At 53.7% G+C, this 14729-nt stretch overlaps 1 protein-coding gene across 5 annotated transcripts in view; it reads left to right on the top strand.

The window, feature by feature from the left end:
* RPH3A (rabphilin 3A) overlaps positions 1 to 13097 on the top strand; it is a 33588-nt gene extending 20491 nt beyond the window's left edge. For 4 of the 5 annotated variants that reach the window (XM_040608403.1, XM_040608396.1, XM_040608379.1 and 1 more), the window contains 15 exons: positions 310 to 475; positions 903 to 944; positions 3086 to 3238; positions 4598 to 4690; positions 4861 to 4920; positions 4991 to 5194; positions 6235 to 6314; positions 6673 to 6747; positions 7926 to 8035; positions 8652 to 8778; positions 9306 to 9362; positions 9560 to 9711; positions 11599 to 11680; positions 12195 to 12291; positions 12662 to 13097. In XM_040608403.1, the coding sequence (XP_040464337.1) occupies positions 310 to 475; positions 903 to 944; positions 3086 to 3238; positions 4598 to 4690; positions 4861 to 4920; positions 4991 to 5194; positions 6235 to 6314; positions 6673 to 6747; positions 7926 to 8035; positions 8652 to 8778; positions 9306 to 9362; positions 9560 to 9711; positions 11599 to 11680; positions 12195 to 12291; positions 12662 to 12792 (1629 nt within the window). In that variant the 3' untranslated portion in view covers positions 12793 to 13097. The remainder of the gene's footprint in view (positions 1 to 309; positions 476 to 902; positions 945 to 3085; positions 3239 to 4597; positions 4691 to 4860; positions 4921 to 4990; positions 5195 to 6234; positions 6315 to 6672; positions 6748 to 7925; positions 8036 to 8651; positions 8779 to 9305; positions 9363 to 9559; positions 9712 to 11598; positions 11681 to 12194; positions 12292 to 12661) is intronic. The other variant, XM_040608412.1, reaches the window with a different exon arrangement.
* The last annotated feature ends 1632 nt before the right edge of the window (positions 13098 to 14729 follow it).

Here is a 14729-nt window from a genome sequence, read left to right as displayed (position 1 = left end):
CAGGGTGATCTTGTTTCCTATATGAAATACTATTTAAAAAAACCCACAAAACCACCACAAACCAAAACAAAGTCTTGGGGTTGAAGAGGCTATTTTGGCCAGAGATTAGCTCCCTGCTACCTGCAGTGTGCAAAAGCTGAAGACTTAATTAATGAGCAGGATGGGCCATGGGGCTGCTGCAGAGCAGGGGGGTACAGGGGTGCCTGCTGGAGGTGGACCCAAGTGATGCAGTGGGGGACAGAGACTGCCAGGTCTGCATCCAGCATCCCACTAGGACGTGGGTGCCACCCTTCTGCCTGTACCCCCCAGGTGTGGAAGCGCTCCGGTGCCTGGTTCTTCAAGGGTTTGCCCAAGCAAGTGCTGCCCCAGCCGATGCCTGTCAGCAAGAACAAGGGCCCCCAAGCCCCGAGTGAGCCCAGCCCATCGCAGCTGCCCGCCCAGGACGTGAAACTCCCCTCCCGCACGCCCACCCGAGGTAGGTGACAGTGGGTGACAGGGCAAGGGTCCTGCTGGTGGGGCGCTGGATCTTCTCCCCATCGTTTGCAAGGGCAAACCCTAGCAAAGAGCATCCAGAGCAGTCGTGGACCTGCTGCCTGTTTTCTAAAGGGCGCAGGAGTTGCCCCGCTGCCCTCCCTGCCTGCTGAGGGTCTGTCCAGGCTGTCCCAGTCAGTGTGGGCTGGTTTGCAGGGGCATCCTCCAGCAAAGCAGCTCTGGGTGGGAATCTGGGGTGCCCAGCCGGGGGTTCATGCAGTGCCTGGGTATGAACACGGTGATGCAGTAGCCTGGAAAAATCAGAATAAAAAAGGAAGCGTGGGGAAAGAGTGGCAGCGCATCCTGGGATGGTGTTGGTGGGGTGGGCCGGCTGCAGCTTCACCGCTTCTCCCTCTGTTTGTGCCCCCAAGGCCAGGCGGACGCCAGGCCCCCAGCTGAGCAGGACGCCGATGGTAAGCACCAGCGTTCGCACGCTCCCCTGTGCCGCTGCCTGGGTGCTGCCTGTGCTGAGCTCCCTTTCTCCCTCTCTCCTTCCCCTGCGGTGTTTTCCCGCGGGAGGCTGCAGCAGGACCTCTCCTTGCTGCTGCCACCCACAGCGCGGGGACCGAGTTATTCTGGGGCTTCCCCACCTACCGCGCACGCCTGGGCTGGAATGCCGCACCGAGCAGAATTGCCTCCGTAGGTGGTGGTTCCTGCTGCTGATTGGCAGGTGTTCTTCTGCTTAGTTAATAGCAATCCTTGGAAAACCTCCCGTGGAAACTTTAGGCAGCTTGCGGGGGGCTGGCGCTTGTCCATGTTTCCCCCACCAAAGCTCTTGGTGCCGGGGCTCTGCGCCCAGGCTTGTGCCGTACATGGGTAGCAGAGCAAGGTAAGGATGCAGCATCAATTTTATTTTATTTTTTTAATTTATTTTTATTTTGAATGGTTATACTTTGTCCCCTCCAGCACTTGCAGCCCGCTGACGCTCTGCCTGCATCATGTTTAATACCAATGCCGGCTGAGGGGGCTGCGGTAAGCAGCAGCATCGGTGCCTCTTGCTTACAGGGGCAAAGCCATGTTCCTCGCCAGGGCTCGTCTTTCTAACTCACGTATGCCCTGCGTTGCTCTGGACCGTATACCCCAGGCACTGCTGCCAGCACCAGCAGGAGCCCAGGGATAGGGGTGCTGCCAGACCGGCCGTGTCACTGGGAGTTAATTTTGAGTGATAAGCCCCCATGTTCACAGTTCAACATCGGAGTGCCAAGGCGATGAGGTTACCTGACCCAACGCCATCTGCTCCTAGCTGGGCGATGGTTACTGTGGGAGCACCTGCAAACCCTCCCTTCTTCTCCCCTTCTTCAGCTGTGGGGGACTGAGGACACAACCCCCCTGGAGCGGTTTTAACAGCACTGCGTTTCATTTTCCAATTTCAGCTGCCGGAGGCTTTGCTCCGTGTCAGGCTGCAGGCAGGCAACATCTCAGTGGGGATGCATCCTATGTGTCTTGGGGGTGGGTGGGGGGTGGGGTGGGGGGAGCCCCATGGACCTGTGCCCATGGTGGGATACCCAGGCTCGGCCCATGCTACAGCTCAAAGTGCCAGTGGGGGCCTCCGGCTGAACCTCGGCAAGGTTGTGCCGAGTCATCTTTCCGTGCAGCAGCAGTTGGGGAAACAACTTAATTAAGACTATTTAATCACAATGGTAGCTGGTGCCGTTAAGCTTCCCAGCTCTGCAACAGGCTGCTTTTATTAAGCCACCAGCTCACCTGTAATTTGGCGAAGTTTTGTCAGCTCCGCAGGTCCCTCCTGGTGATCAGCATGCTCATGACGTGCCCATGATTTTCCGAAAGCTCTTTTGGAAAATTATTTATTGCATTGCTATTTCTGCACCACAGGACTCATTTCCCCTCCTCTCCCCTCTTTAGCATCGTAGCGTTTTTACCCCCCTCTTCTTCCCCACTTGCAATCTGTTGCATTTCACTTTCTCATTGCACTCAGCGACCCTGAGAGCCCAGCCAAGGGTAAAAATCCCATTTATGTCACAGCAAAGATTTATACCTGGCATCTCTGGCACAAGCCAGGTGAGCACAGAGACCTTTTCCATCACATCCGTGGGTTGCAATTTATCACCGTGAAGTGGTCTTGGCACCCTGGGACGGCCGCTGCTGGGTGGATGGAAGTGAGAGGCAAAGGCAGCTGTCACCGTTGTCTCGCTAACAAATGGAAGATGATCAGCAAAAAGAAAATGTGATCCTCGTGTCCTGGGGACCATGGAGCTGTAATGCCATTAGGGGTTTGATGGGTGCTGAGGACCAATTGATGGATGCCTCTGGCCGCGTTTTCCCGTGGCGCTTGCGTGTGTCCCAGTGCCCTTATGGTTTGCCGTGTCCTTTGCGCTTTCGCGACCACCGTGTGCAGGTTTGATGGTGCGGAGCCCTCCCGCAGCTGGCTGGCAGTCCCCAGTGCTCTGGGGGTGATGCTGCAGTGGCCATACCCGTCCTCCTGCTGGTACCCAAGCTGGGCATCACCCCAGCAGCTCCTCTCCCTGCTGGCTCAGGGGACGACTGGGCGGACAGGGTGCCAGCATCACTGCTGCCTTTATCCCTCTTCCTGCAGGCAGTGACACGACGGCGGCTGCCCGGGGGAGCTACGTGGTGCCTGGCCGCAAGCCGGCCGAGGGCAGGCCGGGCCCGTGTGGCAGCGAGCACGCTGGCGGGGACACCGATGGCCGCAACTACGCTGCTGAGAGCGGGGTCAGCAGGAGCCCTGGTGAGAGCGGTGCTTCTGCGGGCCTGGGAAGAGAGGGCTGGGGATTGCAAAGCCAGCAGCCAGACCAGGGTTGTCTCTGCTCGATGGGCAGCACGAAGTGATGCTGAGGGATTTCATGTTGCAGAGCTTTGGCACCTGCTTCCCATGCCACTCGCCTGCTGTTTTACACTGCTCCGTGGAGTTTGCTGATGGGGAGGTCCTGGGTGTTGACGGGATAAGGGGGAGGCATGGAGGGAGATCCCCATCCCTTTCCCTGCATGCAGGGAGGAGAGGCAGGATCCTGCGTGCTTTTCCCTAAGAGGGGCATCTTATGGCTTGTGAAAGGACATAAGCTTGAAAAGCCCCGTGCACCATACAAGAGCTGTAAGTGAAGGGAGGAGTGGGCTCGGTGCTTACCAGGACAATTTTAAGCAGAGATGAAATGCAACTGAATTGGGACCTGAAGCAGAAGCATTTTTCATGCTGCTGTGCCCCCCACCCCACCCCGTTGCTGCTGGGGCAGGCATGTGCCCCACAAAATGCTGCCAAAGGAGCAGACGTGGAGCAGCCGCGCCAGTGGGAGGCCGTGCTTTGCTGGCAGGGGTCTGGCTGGGGATGTCATTTCTTGTTTCATGAAAATTTTATGTGCTGCAAGCTATTGTAAATGGCTGTGACACAAACGGGTGGCTGACAGGGTGCAGTGGTGCCTGAGTCTTCCCCAGGTGTCTCTAGAAGGGGAGGCACGTGCAGAGACCGCTCTTCATCTAGGAGCTGAGCTTGTGAATTTAACTGGTGAAGCTAAAAACAGCTGGAAAATGTCCAAGTCGTCTTTAATTCCCCGGGGAAGAAAGGAATATTCAATGACAGGGTAGTCGGGTAATAGCTGGAGAGGGGCGTTTGGGGCTGCCTGGGGGAGCTGGTGTTTTAATTCGTGTTTGGGTGGGTAACCCTTGTGCATCTGTGCCCCGTTGCTGCTGTGGGATGTGCGTGCATCTCGGGGGGATGCCATGCAGCAGTAGTCCTGGTGTGCAGGGGGACAAGGGTGTGATGGGCATCTCAGTGATGCTCATGGGTTTGTTCACCTTCCAGCTCAGACCAGTGCCTGGCCACAGCCACATCCATCCTCCTGCATTTCCCTTTTGCAGGTGGATCGGTGCAGCACGGGGTCCCCCTAGTGCAATGCTCCCTACTCCAGCCCAGGCTGCACCCTGCTCCCCAAAAGCATGCAGGGCTGAGCTGCTATCTGGGCCACCTCCATCCATCGGCCAAACCTCTCTCTTCTCCGCTGCCTCTGGCTGATTCCAGCTATAACCCACATCCTCGACACAGCCAAAGCCCCCGGGGCCTGAACACCATTGCTGACCCCCGCTCTCCTTGCAGGCGTGAAGAGGACCAACTCCCTGCAAGCCCCACGGCCACCCCCACCAGCCGCTGCCAGCCCCGCTCCTGGTCCTGGTCCAGCAGCACCCCCAGGTAGGATGCAATGGGGATGTGGCCAGGATGCTCAGCTCCTGGGGGGGACACCCCAATGCCCTGCCATGGGTGGAGACCCCCCTGCTTGGGGCAGTGCTGGTGCTGGGGTGGGAGAGGGATGGAGGGCATGGCCCAGGTGAATGCTCCGGTAATGCTGTGTCTGTCCCCAGCACCACCGGCAGCAGCAAGACCGGGTCCTGGGGCAGCCGGCCGGTTCCCGGAGAGACAAGGTAAAGTTTGGCTGCCTGCGAGGGGCTGGGGAGCAGAGCGTGCCGGGGGCTAACAGGGTCCTTCTCACAGTGAGCCCGCCAATGGGACCCCCAGAGCTGGCCCGTGCCGCTGCCAGGGAGGAGCGAGGAGGGGGCTACACTGTGCCCTCTGCCAGAGAGGAGAGGCCAGCCCGGCAGCCCCCCACCATCCCGCCGGCAGCCACTGCCCCGCCGCGGCAGCCACCCCAGGAGGAAGAGGAGGAGGATGCCAACAGCTATGACTCTGATGAAGGCAGTATGTACCCTGGGTGCTCAGCTGGAGGGGGAGTGAGTGGTTTCTTTGGGAAACCTGGGATTTTGAGGGAGGTGGCTGCTGCAGGACCGTGACTTGCACCATAAGGTCGTGGGTCTCTGGCAGAGAGTCCTTGGGGGACGTTCCTTCCCTGCGGGGCTGCTGGGACAGGGTCTCGCAGGCTGTCCCTGCTCAATCAGTTCAGTGCAGCTCGTGGGATCTTCAGTCTGTTTTACACAAAATTACTGAGCTCTGATGCATGCTGGTTTAGGCTCTGTGCTCACACAACCTTCCCATTTCCAAATTTGAGTCCCAGAGGCGGCTGCCTCTTTCCATCAGAGCATCGTTAGCTGCAAGAAATGCTGTTTGTAGGAAAGGCTTGGTGGCTTCAGTGCCTTTATGCTGTTGAGATCCTGGTGCTCAGGTATCTGCTTCCCTCAAAGGGAATTTGCTGCATGAGGGCGAGTGCCTGTGGTAGGGCAGTGCTTTGCCTGTCCAGCCTGTTCCCACCCAGGGTGGGAAGAGCTGCTCCAGGTTGGGAACAGGTGCAGAAATCCTGCTCAGGCAGGAGCAGATGGACTCAGCTGAGGTTCTGTGCTAACTCTTCAGCCCTGTGATGTTTTCCTGGTGAGCACATGAAGACAAGGCTGAACTGGGGTCCAACAAGTCAAAACGGGGGCCAGTCCCCGAGCCTTGGGGAGATGCTGGCCACCCATGGTGGAACACCTTCTCAGGGTGGTCCTGGGGTGGCATTGCCCTCAGAAGGGTTTGTAGGGTTATGTCCTCCTTTGCCTGGCAAATATTAAAGTCAGCTCAGCCCCAGGCTGCCCTCCCTGGGCAGTTCCACCTTTGCAAATGGCTGCAGCTCGTGACTCTGCCTGGGCTTGTGCGTGGCTGATGCCAGCGCAGTCTCACATGGCTTTTACATTTGAACTGCAAATCTTTCTAATTATTCCTAATCAGGGCTGATTAAACACAGTTATTGGCTGGGTTTTTAACGAGGTCCTATTTCCAACTCTTCCTCCTCTCTCTCTCGCTGCCAGCCACGCTGGGAGCACTGGAGTTCAGCCTGCTCTACGACCAGGAGAACAGCTCCCTGCACTGCACCCTCATCAAGGCCAAAGTAAGCGGTCCTCTTTTTCCCCTTCTTTCACCAATTTAAGTTTGTCTGGCTCCCAGCTCCCCTGGGGCCGTGGGATGGAAGCAGTGTGGCCTCTGGCAGAGGCTGCTCCCCTGGGAGACCCAGCCCAGCCCCGCTGGCACAGCTGCTCCTGGATGGGAAGGTCTGTGGGGCTTTTCCTCCAGTGGGTCTGGTGTTTTAATGCATCGTGGTACCCATGCCTGCTTGGGGCAGAGGACAAGGCTCTTGGCTTGCTGAACACATTCTTCTTTTTACTGAGTTGCTTCACGAGTAGCTTTTTCTCTTCCCTGGCTTTGCTTGAGGAGGGTTCAGGCACCACGTTTTCTTTATTATCTTTTAGGGCTTAAAACCAATGGACTCAAATGGCCTGGCAGATCCCTACGTCAAACTGCACCTCTTGCCTGGAGCCAGCAAGGTGAGGCTTTACCTGGTTTGGGCACATTTGGGGCTGGGGATGGAGCAGAGGTTCCTCAAAGCCCCCTGAGGTCCCTTCCTTGTGTCAGACTTTCTCCACTTGATTTCTCTGTGCCACTGCTCACTGCTGCTATATTTGACTCGGGAGGTATCTCTGAAAAGTGATGATGCTTGCAGATGTTCTCCCATACCTGAGGAACAGCTCATCCTGCAGACAGGGATCTGCTTAGGGCTGGAGGGGAGCTCCAGAGGAGGTGACACTGTTAAGGCATCACAAAACATCTGACCAAAAAACTATCTAATTATTACCAGAGTTTGAACGATCCGTTTGCTTTGAAGCTGCAGCATGTTCTCATTACAGTTATAAAGAAATAACCATAGAATAAGCCCCTCTAAAAGAAAACCCTGAAAATCTCACTCCCCAGCCCAGCTAAGCTGATCTCAGTGGGGAAACCTTGGAGGAGGGGATGACCACCACTAGCCCAGTGCCCAAGGGGTGCTGGCTCCTTGCTTTGCAGCCCCTGAGCTCTTTCCTGCAGCAGAGTTTTGCTTAGAGGAACTAAGGGTGAAAGAAGGGGGAAAAAAATATAATAAAACCATTGACACGTTTACTTTATGTGCAGGAACTTTCTGGTTTTGTGCAGAATAAATCAAGGTATTGTGGTCTTGGGAGTTGCTTTGATTTCTATTGCCCTCTTGTTTGCTGAGCTTTCTTTTTCTTTTTCTTTTTTTTTTTTTTATTTTGCACACGTGTTTTGCAAAAGAAACATGAGCAAGTGACAGAACTCATTTTTTCCCAAGCTGGCATCTCCTTTAGACTACAAGAGCCCCCGCACAGCCTGCTCTGTGCAACTTTTTCTTGTACAAGCGTCCTTGAAGGAGCAGACCCCAGACAGTGTAAAAAGCCGGGGGTGAAGGCTGCCCTCACCCCTGCAGGTGGCTGAGTCCCTGGTGTTTGCATAAAGGTCCACCTTGTCGGGTCGGTGATGCTCACCTGAAGTTGATGGCTCACTGGCGCGACAGCCTCAGCAGGCAGCGGCGACCTCCTGCAGAGCCCAGTCAAACCACCTCTTGTGAGCCAGAAGTGATGGAGCATCTAATTTACAGTCCACTGCTGGGAGCTGGAATTTAGGTGCGGAGGAGTTCCGGGTGTAATTATGCCATGTTTTCATGCCGTAGTCAAATAAGCTGAGGACGAAGACGCTGCGCAACACTCGTAACCCTGTGTGGAACGAGACCCTGGTGTACCACGGCATCACAGATGAGGACATGCAAAGGAAAACCCTCAGGCAAGCAGAGGAGCTGGGGTACCCCATGGTGCGGTGGGATGGGGACTGTGGGCATCCTTGCCCAGAGCATCGAGAGCCAGCCTTCCTCAGGAGGGCATGGGCAGCAAAGTGCAGGTGTTGATAGGGCACCTGGAAATGCAGGATTTTTGGTCAAAATCAACATGCTTCACATGAACATGCTGATTTTAATGTTACTTTTAAGAAGAGAAGGAAAGATGCTTTGACCCTGTCATTTAATATTAAATTTATTGGCATTACTATTATTCTTATCGGCATAGAGATACATGTATTGTGTATCCATGCCTGATTTGACAGTATCCCAGCAAAACATTTCAATGTCTCTAAAACTTTTTGGCATTTTCTGTCCACAGGAAACTTCCACCTTTTGATTTCTTGCCCCATCGCAGAGCGTGTATTAAAAATGTTCGTTTTTGTGACAAAACAGAAGTTTGGTTTTCTGACTGCTTGTGGTCAGAGAAGAGCCAGGTGGATGGAGGCTTTGGTGGTGCTTTGCTTTGTTCACCCCCTGAGCAGTGCCCCTGCAGGAGTGGGTTTGTGCTCTGGAGTCAGGTACTGCTCCAGCATGGTCGATGTTCACCTCTCCTGTTCCCTTCAGGATCTCCGTATGTGATGAAGACAAATTTGGCCACAATGAGTTTATTGGAGAAACTAGAGTTTCCTTGAAAAAACTCAAAGCCAATCAGAAAAAGAACTTCAACATCTGCTTGGAGAGAGTAATACCAGTGAGTTTCTCTGAAATTTCTTTCTGCTGCCATTAATGTTGAGGCTGCTAACAGATGGCACGGGAGGGAGCTAGGGATGGGATTGGAGCTGGAACCAGCCAAGAGCTGTAGGCGCCTGACCTCACTGGTATTTTTAGGAGTTGGATTCCTACCCATGTCTGGGCTGATGTGACAAGGTCAAGGTCAAGGATGAGAAAGTGGTGGGAAGCCAGGGGAAGTGACTCTGGGGACGTCTCTGGTGGCTGTGGATCTGCTGGTGTCACTGGGCTATGCTGATGTGTGTGTCACTGGGGGGGAGAGGGTGGGTGGCTCCATCCCTGAGCTTTGCTTCCCAGTGCTGCAGGTGAGGTGCTGAGTCTTCTGAGATGAAGGTTGATGGAGCAGATGAACGTACCTGAGTCCCCTTCCACTCCTGGCTCTAGCCAAAGAGCAGGGCTGGGCTCCCAGGGATGCTTTTGCCATGGGACGGTGCCTCTCCCAGCTGCAGTAACTCATGGCAGTCTCTTTTTTTCCCTTCTCCATCCAAGATGAAGCGTGCTGGAACAACTGGCTCATCCCGTGGGATGGCATTGTACGAAGAGGAGGTAAGAGTCCTTGGAGGATGACAGGCTCCATGCATGTTTCATCCATTGCCTCTCATATACGAGCCTTTTTTTTTTTCTTCCCCCCCCTCATGGGGATACAAGGTTCCTTTGTGTCCATCTTGCCTCATCTGCTCTGCAGTTGACGGTCGTCTTCGCTCAGCCCCCGCATCCCCATCTCTGGTTGCTTCCCCTTGCAGGTAGACCGTGGTGGGGATGTGGAGGAGCGTGGGAAGATCCTTGTGTCCCTCATGTACAGCACCCAGCAGGGCGGCTTGATCGTCGGCATCGTACGCTGCGTGCATTTAGCAGCTATGGATGCCAACGGATACTCAGACCCTTTCGTTAAACTGTAAGTGAGGGCTGGGGGTGGCTTAGCGCGGTGACGCGTGGTCGTGGGGCCACCTGCTGTCCTTCAGCAGTAGCTGAGATCTCCTTCCAAAACCCCTGGAGAGAGGACAGCGTTTTCCAAGCGCTTTGTGGCTTCATGCTGGAGTGAGCTGCCCACCAGCGATGCCTGCGCGAGGTGGTAACAGCCCTGCCGTGGCTGAAGTTAGTGACTCACCCAGCCCTCAGGTCCATCCCAAATGCACTGACCCAACAGCCATCTCATAGCCGCGGAGCTGGAGGCCAAGAGGTCCTTCTCTCCAGCTCTGACTGCAGGGCAGGGGTGGCTTGATGTCCCTCCACGCATGACGAGGAGCATGTGCCCCACTTGCTGCCCCACAGGCACACGTCTGGTTGTACCTGGGGTACCTGGGATCGCCCTGCCCTACCTGTCCCATGGAGCTGGAGGCCAAGAGGGTCCTCCTCTCCAGCTCTGACCCACCATGGCCGCAGGGCAGGGGTGGCTTGATGTCCCTCCACGCATGACGAGGAGCATGTGCCCCCCCTTGCTGCCCCACAGGCACACGTGCTGGTTGTACCTGGGATCACCCTGCCCTGCCTGTCCTTGTCCCATGCCGTGTCCCCGCTGCAAACAATTTAGCTTAATTAAGACAGACAGTGGTATTTGCTGTGGTCGGCGCTGGCGATGCCTTGCTGTGACATGGAGCGGGTCTCCTCCAGCAGCATCTCGCCCGTCGGCACGCTCGGCTGTGGAGGCAGGCGATGGGGGAGCGGCACTTGTCGGGTGGCTCCTGCCAACGGTGGGGGGATAAGATTGTTTGAACTCGAACCTCATAAACTGTGACACGGAGAGAACCCTGCAGCCATTCCTGGTTGTAGTTTTTGTTGCTGGTTGTTTTGCCTTCAGAAAAAAACCTCTGTTCTCCCTAAAACTCATTCAATAAATCCTACGTTGAACATTTTGCACGTCTTCTGCAGCTGAGTGGAACAAAGTAGTTTTCCCTCTCAGGGTGTCTCTTATTTTTTTTATATTTTCCATTCAACAAACAAAAGATGGTGGCTTTCCATTTTTAAATCAATTTCTACTACAGATCTAATTAATCCCAACTCCACAATTTTGTTCTGGGTCTGCAGCCAGGCTGCAAAGCCCGAGCCCCTAATTTTTGCCACATTTGCTAGATGAACCTACCTCGGCTGAGTATACTAGTCTGTGTGGTATTAAACACTAATGGATTAATTTTATATTTTTTTTTTCCATACTTCTCCCCATCTCTGAACACATTCACACATTCTTGGCTGTTTTTTCCAGTGGCCAGACTGGGTGACTGGCCCTGTGATTGCCCTCGTCTGCTGTTGTCCAGCCTGGCTGCTCATCTTCTGTATGCCCTGACCATTTCAGCTGCTCCCCGCCGTCTGCCTCGGCAGGTTCCTCCCCAGCAAAATGCAGAGTTCACCCACTTTTTCTCCATAAAACTCCTACAACCATTTCTTTTAGCGTGGCTTGTGGGCAAAAAACCTTGGGACCAGTGTGTGGTTTGGAAGGACATCAAGGGTTCGCTGCTTTCTGGTGTCTGAAGCTTACCCAGCCGCTCTGAGCAAGAGATGCTCTCCCAGAGAGGTTTCTGTTGAGCTCAGCACCTAGTTTCCCATGTCTTGTCTGGCAATCCAAGGGGGGGAAAGAAGAAAAAAAAAGTATTCAGGATTTTACTGGTTTTACATTTATTTTAGCTCATTTTAGAAAGTGGGAAGAGGAGAGGGTGGGTAAACAATTTCTTTCACTTAAAAAGCAACAGAAGATACTTATTTTCTAGCCCCAAACCTCACTTTTTTTACCTTATAAGCTCACACTGTTCTTGAACTTGAGTTCTGAGCTGTTTTCTGTTGTCCCCAGTTGGCTGAAACCTGACATGGGAAAAAAGGCCAAGCACAAGACACAGATTAAGAAGAAAACATTGAATCCTGAGTTTAATGAGGTAAGGATGGATCTATTTTATTTTTTATATATATTATTAAATCAGCGTAGCTAATTACTATGTTGCATGGAGGAGGTTGAAGGCAAACTCCCTGATGTTCAGATCCTTGCTTGGGTTCCTTTCCCCCTTCTGCACCCAGGAATGTTTTGGGAATGGCTTTGCTATGGGACTTTCCTCTGGTGCTGCTGGCTCCATGTCACCCCAGTGCCGTGGGTGGGATGAACGTCCCTGGGGGTCCCTGCGGGTGGTGCTGCTTTGTTGGGACACCTGCAAAGTGCTCGCTCAGATACAGGGGATGAGCTCAGCTTAGGGGTTTGTGCAGCATGCTGTGATCCTGGGAGGACAAGTGCCCCAGGGAAAGGAGATTTGCTCTTTGTTAGTGTATTTTAATTATCCTCTCTCTGAATTTTGAATTTGGGCTGTACAGAGACATCACTTGCAATTCCTTAACTGCAGTTTTCTGGGTGTATTTTCCTGGGGTGCTTGGTGTGATGTGGGTGTTCTCCTCCTGCAGGAGTTCTTCTATGATATAAAACACAGCGACCTGGCCAAGAAGTCACTGGACATTTCTGTCTGGGATTACGACATCGGAAAATCGAATGATTACATCGGTGAGCTGAAAGTCTCTGCACTCTGTGGTATGGTTTTGATGCCCGATGCAGTGCTGGCTGTACGGGAGGGGTGCGTAGGTTGCCTGTCCTGTGAGGAGCCTCAGGCTGAGCTTTGAGATGGGACTGTGCAAGTTGGTTGGGTGCTTGTTATCAGGCCACCAAATACAGTGCACTCACCGTGCTGCCCCATCCCCAGCATCCCATGGGGTCTTCCGTGCAGGCAGAGCACCTCTGGTCATTTCCATGAGATTTTAAATCCAGGAGGTGGAAAGTAATGCTACAAACGTGGGGTCTGTCCCCATGGAAGTAATTTATTGGAACATCAGCATCATCCCTGAATAAGATGTCTCCTCTTCTCCCTTTCTTCCAGGCGGCTGTCAGCTCGGCATTACGGCTAAGGGGGAGCGCTTGAAACACTGGTACGAATGCTTGAAGAACAAGGACAAGAAGATTGAACGCTGGCACACCCTCCAAAATGAGAACCACGTTGCCAGTGATTAAAAGGAGCCACTGCCCAAACCTCCCCAAATGGCCCATCCTCTGCCAAGCCCCTGTAGATCTCTGATGTCCGTCTTCCAGCGCAGTCATGCCTTGCTACACGCCTCTGGTCCCAGGGCAGCAGCACACTTCTGCCTCCTCCGAGCATCCTCTGTGCCCTGTCCTCACCTCCACCTGAAAACTAACCCATATCTTTTATATTATCTTCCTTTGGGGTTTTGGTTGGTTTGGTTTGGTTTTTTTGGGGGGTTGTCATTGAATTATCCTGACGTGTAATTTTGTCAAGCAATAGTTACCCTCTGACTGTTCCTCTTTCTCACTAGTCTCACGCACGCAGTGATAGCGTTCCCGTTGTGTGTGTGTGTGTGTGATGCTCTGTGTTCCTCCAGCCTCCGCTCGTGTGGCTCGTCCATCACCACTGGCTTGTGGCTCCTTTATCTCCCAGCGGGATGCGTGGCCACCGGCCCGGCCATGCTCTCGTCCAGCCTAGAGGGGGTTCAGTGCTGGTGTCGGAGCATCAGCCCGTTCTGCTTGTGTGATATCGATACCTCAGTTGCAATAATGAAAAAGCTGTTTGGTGTGGGTCGTAACTGTAGCCTGGTATCTGTGTTGTTGTGATTAGGCTAAAGCCTGTGTCACTGATGTAATCCTGTGAGTCCTGCTTGAGCTTTTGTTCTGATTTGGTACACTTGAGCAATATTGTGGTCCATCCTTTGCTGAGAAGATCCACCACTAACACAGTAACGAGAAGGTGAAATAGGGAGCCGCTCTGCGCTCGCAGGGAACCAGAGATTGGGGTTGGTTTTTGTTCATTTCCAGCCACCATGTGCGGTTCCTTTCGCCCCAGGAACTCGCACGCTCTGTTGCTGTAGGAGCCCACCCATGTTTCGAGCTCATGACTACCTCCTCCTCACCTCCCAGCTGCGTAGTAGTGACTAGCCGAACCCCAAGGGCAGCCCCTGGGCCCTCCTCGGACTACCCTGCTGCCAACCCTTTGCCGTACCACATGCAGGAGGGAAGCCAAGGGAGAAAATACTTCCCACCAACTAGCTGATGTGTGCAAGGATTATTGCTTTAAAATACCACAAATACTGAACTTAGCTGGAACAGTTAGAGGTCTTCCAACCTTTGGGCGGGTTTTTTTGTTTGGGGAGGGGTTTTGGGGGTTTGTTTTTGTTGCAAGTCTGCACAAGAACCATTGTCTTCAACCTGCGCTTTAAGGATCATAATGATCATCTGGAGGTGTCTTTGTTCTCGATAGCAGGAGAGCGTCACATGCTCTCAGACTGACGCTGATCAGGTTTTGTACCATTCGCTGTCTCTGGACAACTTCAAGCATTGCGATGTTGATAGTAGCACAATAAGCACTACTGGAATATATTGTCGGCCAGCTACACGCTGCGCATGTTGTATGAAACCTGAACCTCAGCCCCCTTGGTTCACGCTGTTGTCCCATGACTTCACTTGCAACCGCTCCTGTCATCTGCTGGCATGCTGTCGTGTGGCGTGTTCTCAATTCAGCTGTGCCGCAGAGCTGTTTCTTTTGAATTGGATGAGTTATTTTCCTATTCTTGATATTATTTTTTTTAATATTTCTTTCCTCCCCGTCCCCCAGCAGAGCTTGCTCTGAGTGCTGACTTGCAACGAGCATCTCCGCAGGGCTGTGATTCCTGCAGCTGTGTGCTGAGCAATGCTAAGGTCCCTGTGTGATGCCAACTTCTCTGCCTGCCCAGCAATGCTCCTGCTGCAGAGCAGCCCTTGCCCAGCCCAGCTCAGGGTGGCACATCCAAGAAAATCTGTTTTTCCCCACCCTAGCCCAGCCTGGATGCTGCCAGCTCATCACACCCTGCTCTCCACCAGGAGACATCCTTGGACCATGGATGGGAAAAGAAAACCTAAACCAGCCTGTGCATCCTCTGCTCCACTCAACCAGAGCTGGA

Source organism: Falco naumanni, chromosome 1, assembly GCF_017639655.2.
Source record: "Falco naumanni isolate bFalNau1 chromosome 1, bFalNau1.pat, whole genome shotgun sequence".
Taxonomy (NCBI): Eukaryota; Metazoa; Chordata; class Aves; order Falconiformes; family Falconidae; genus Falco; species Falco naumanni.
The sequence above is the reverse complement of the archived record's forward strand: the minus strand, read 5'-3'. Positions and strand labels throughout refer to the sequence as shown.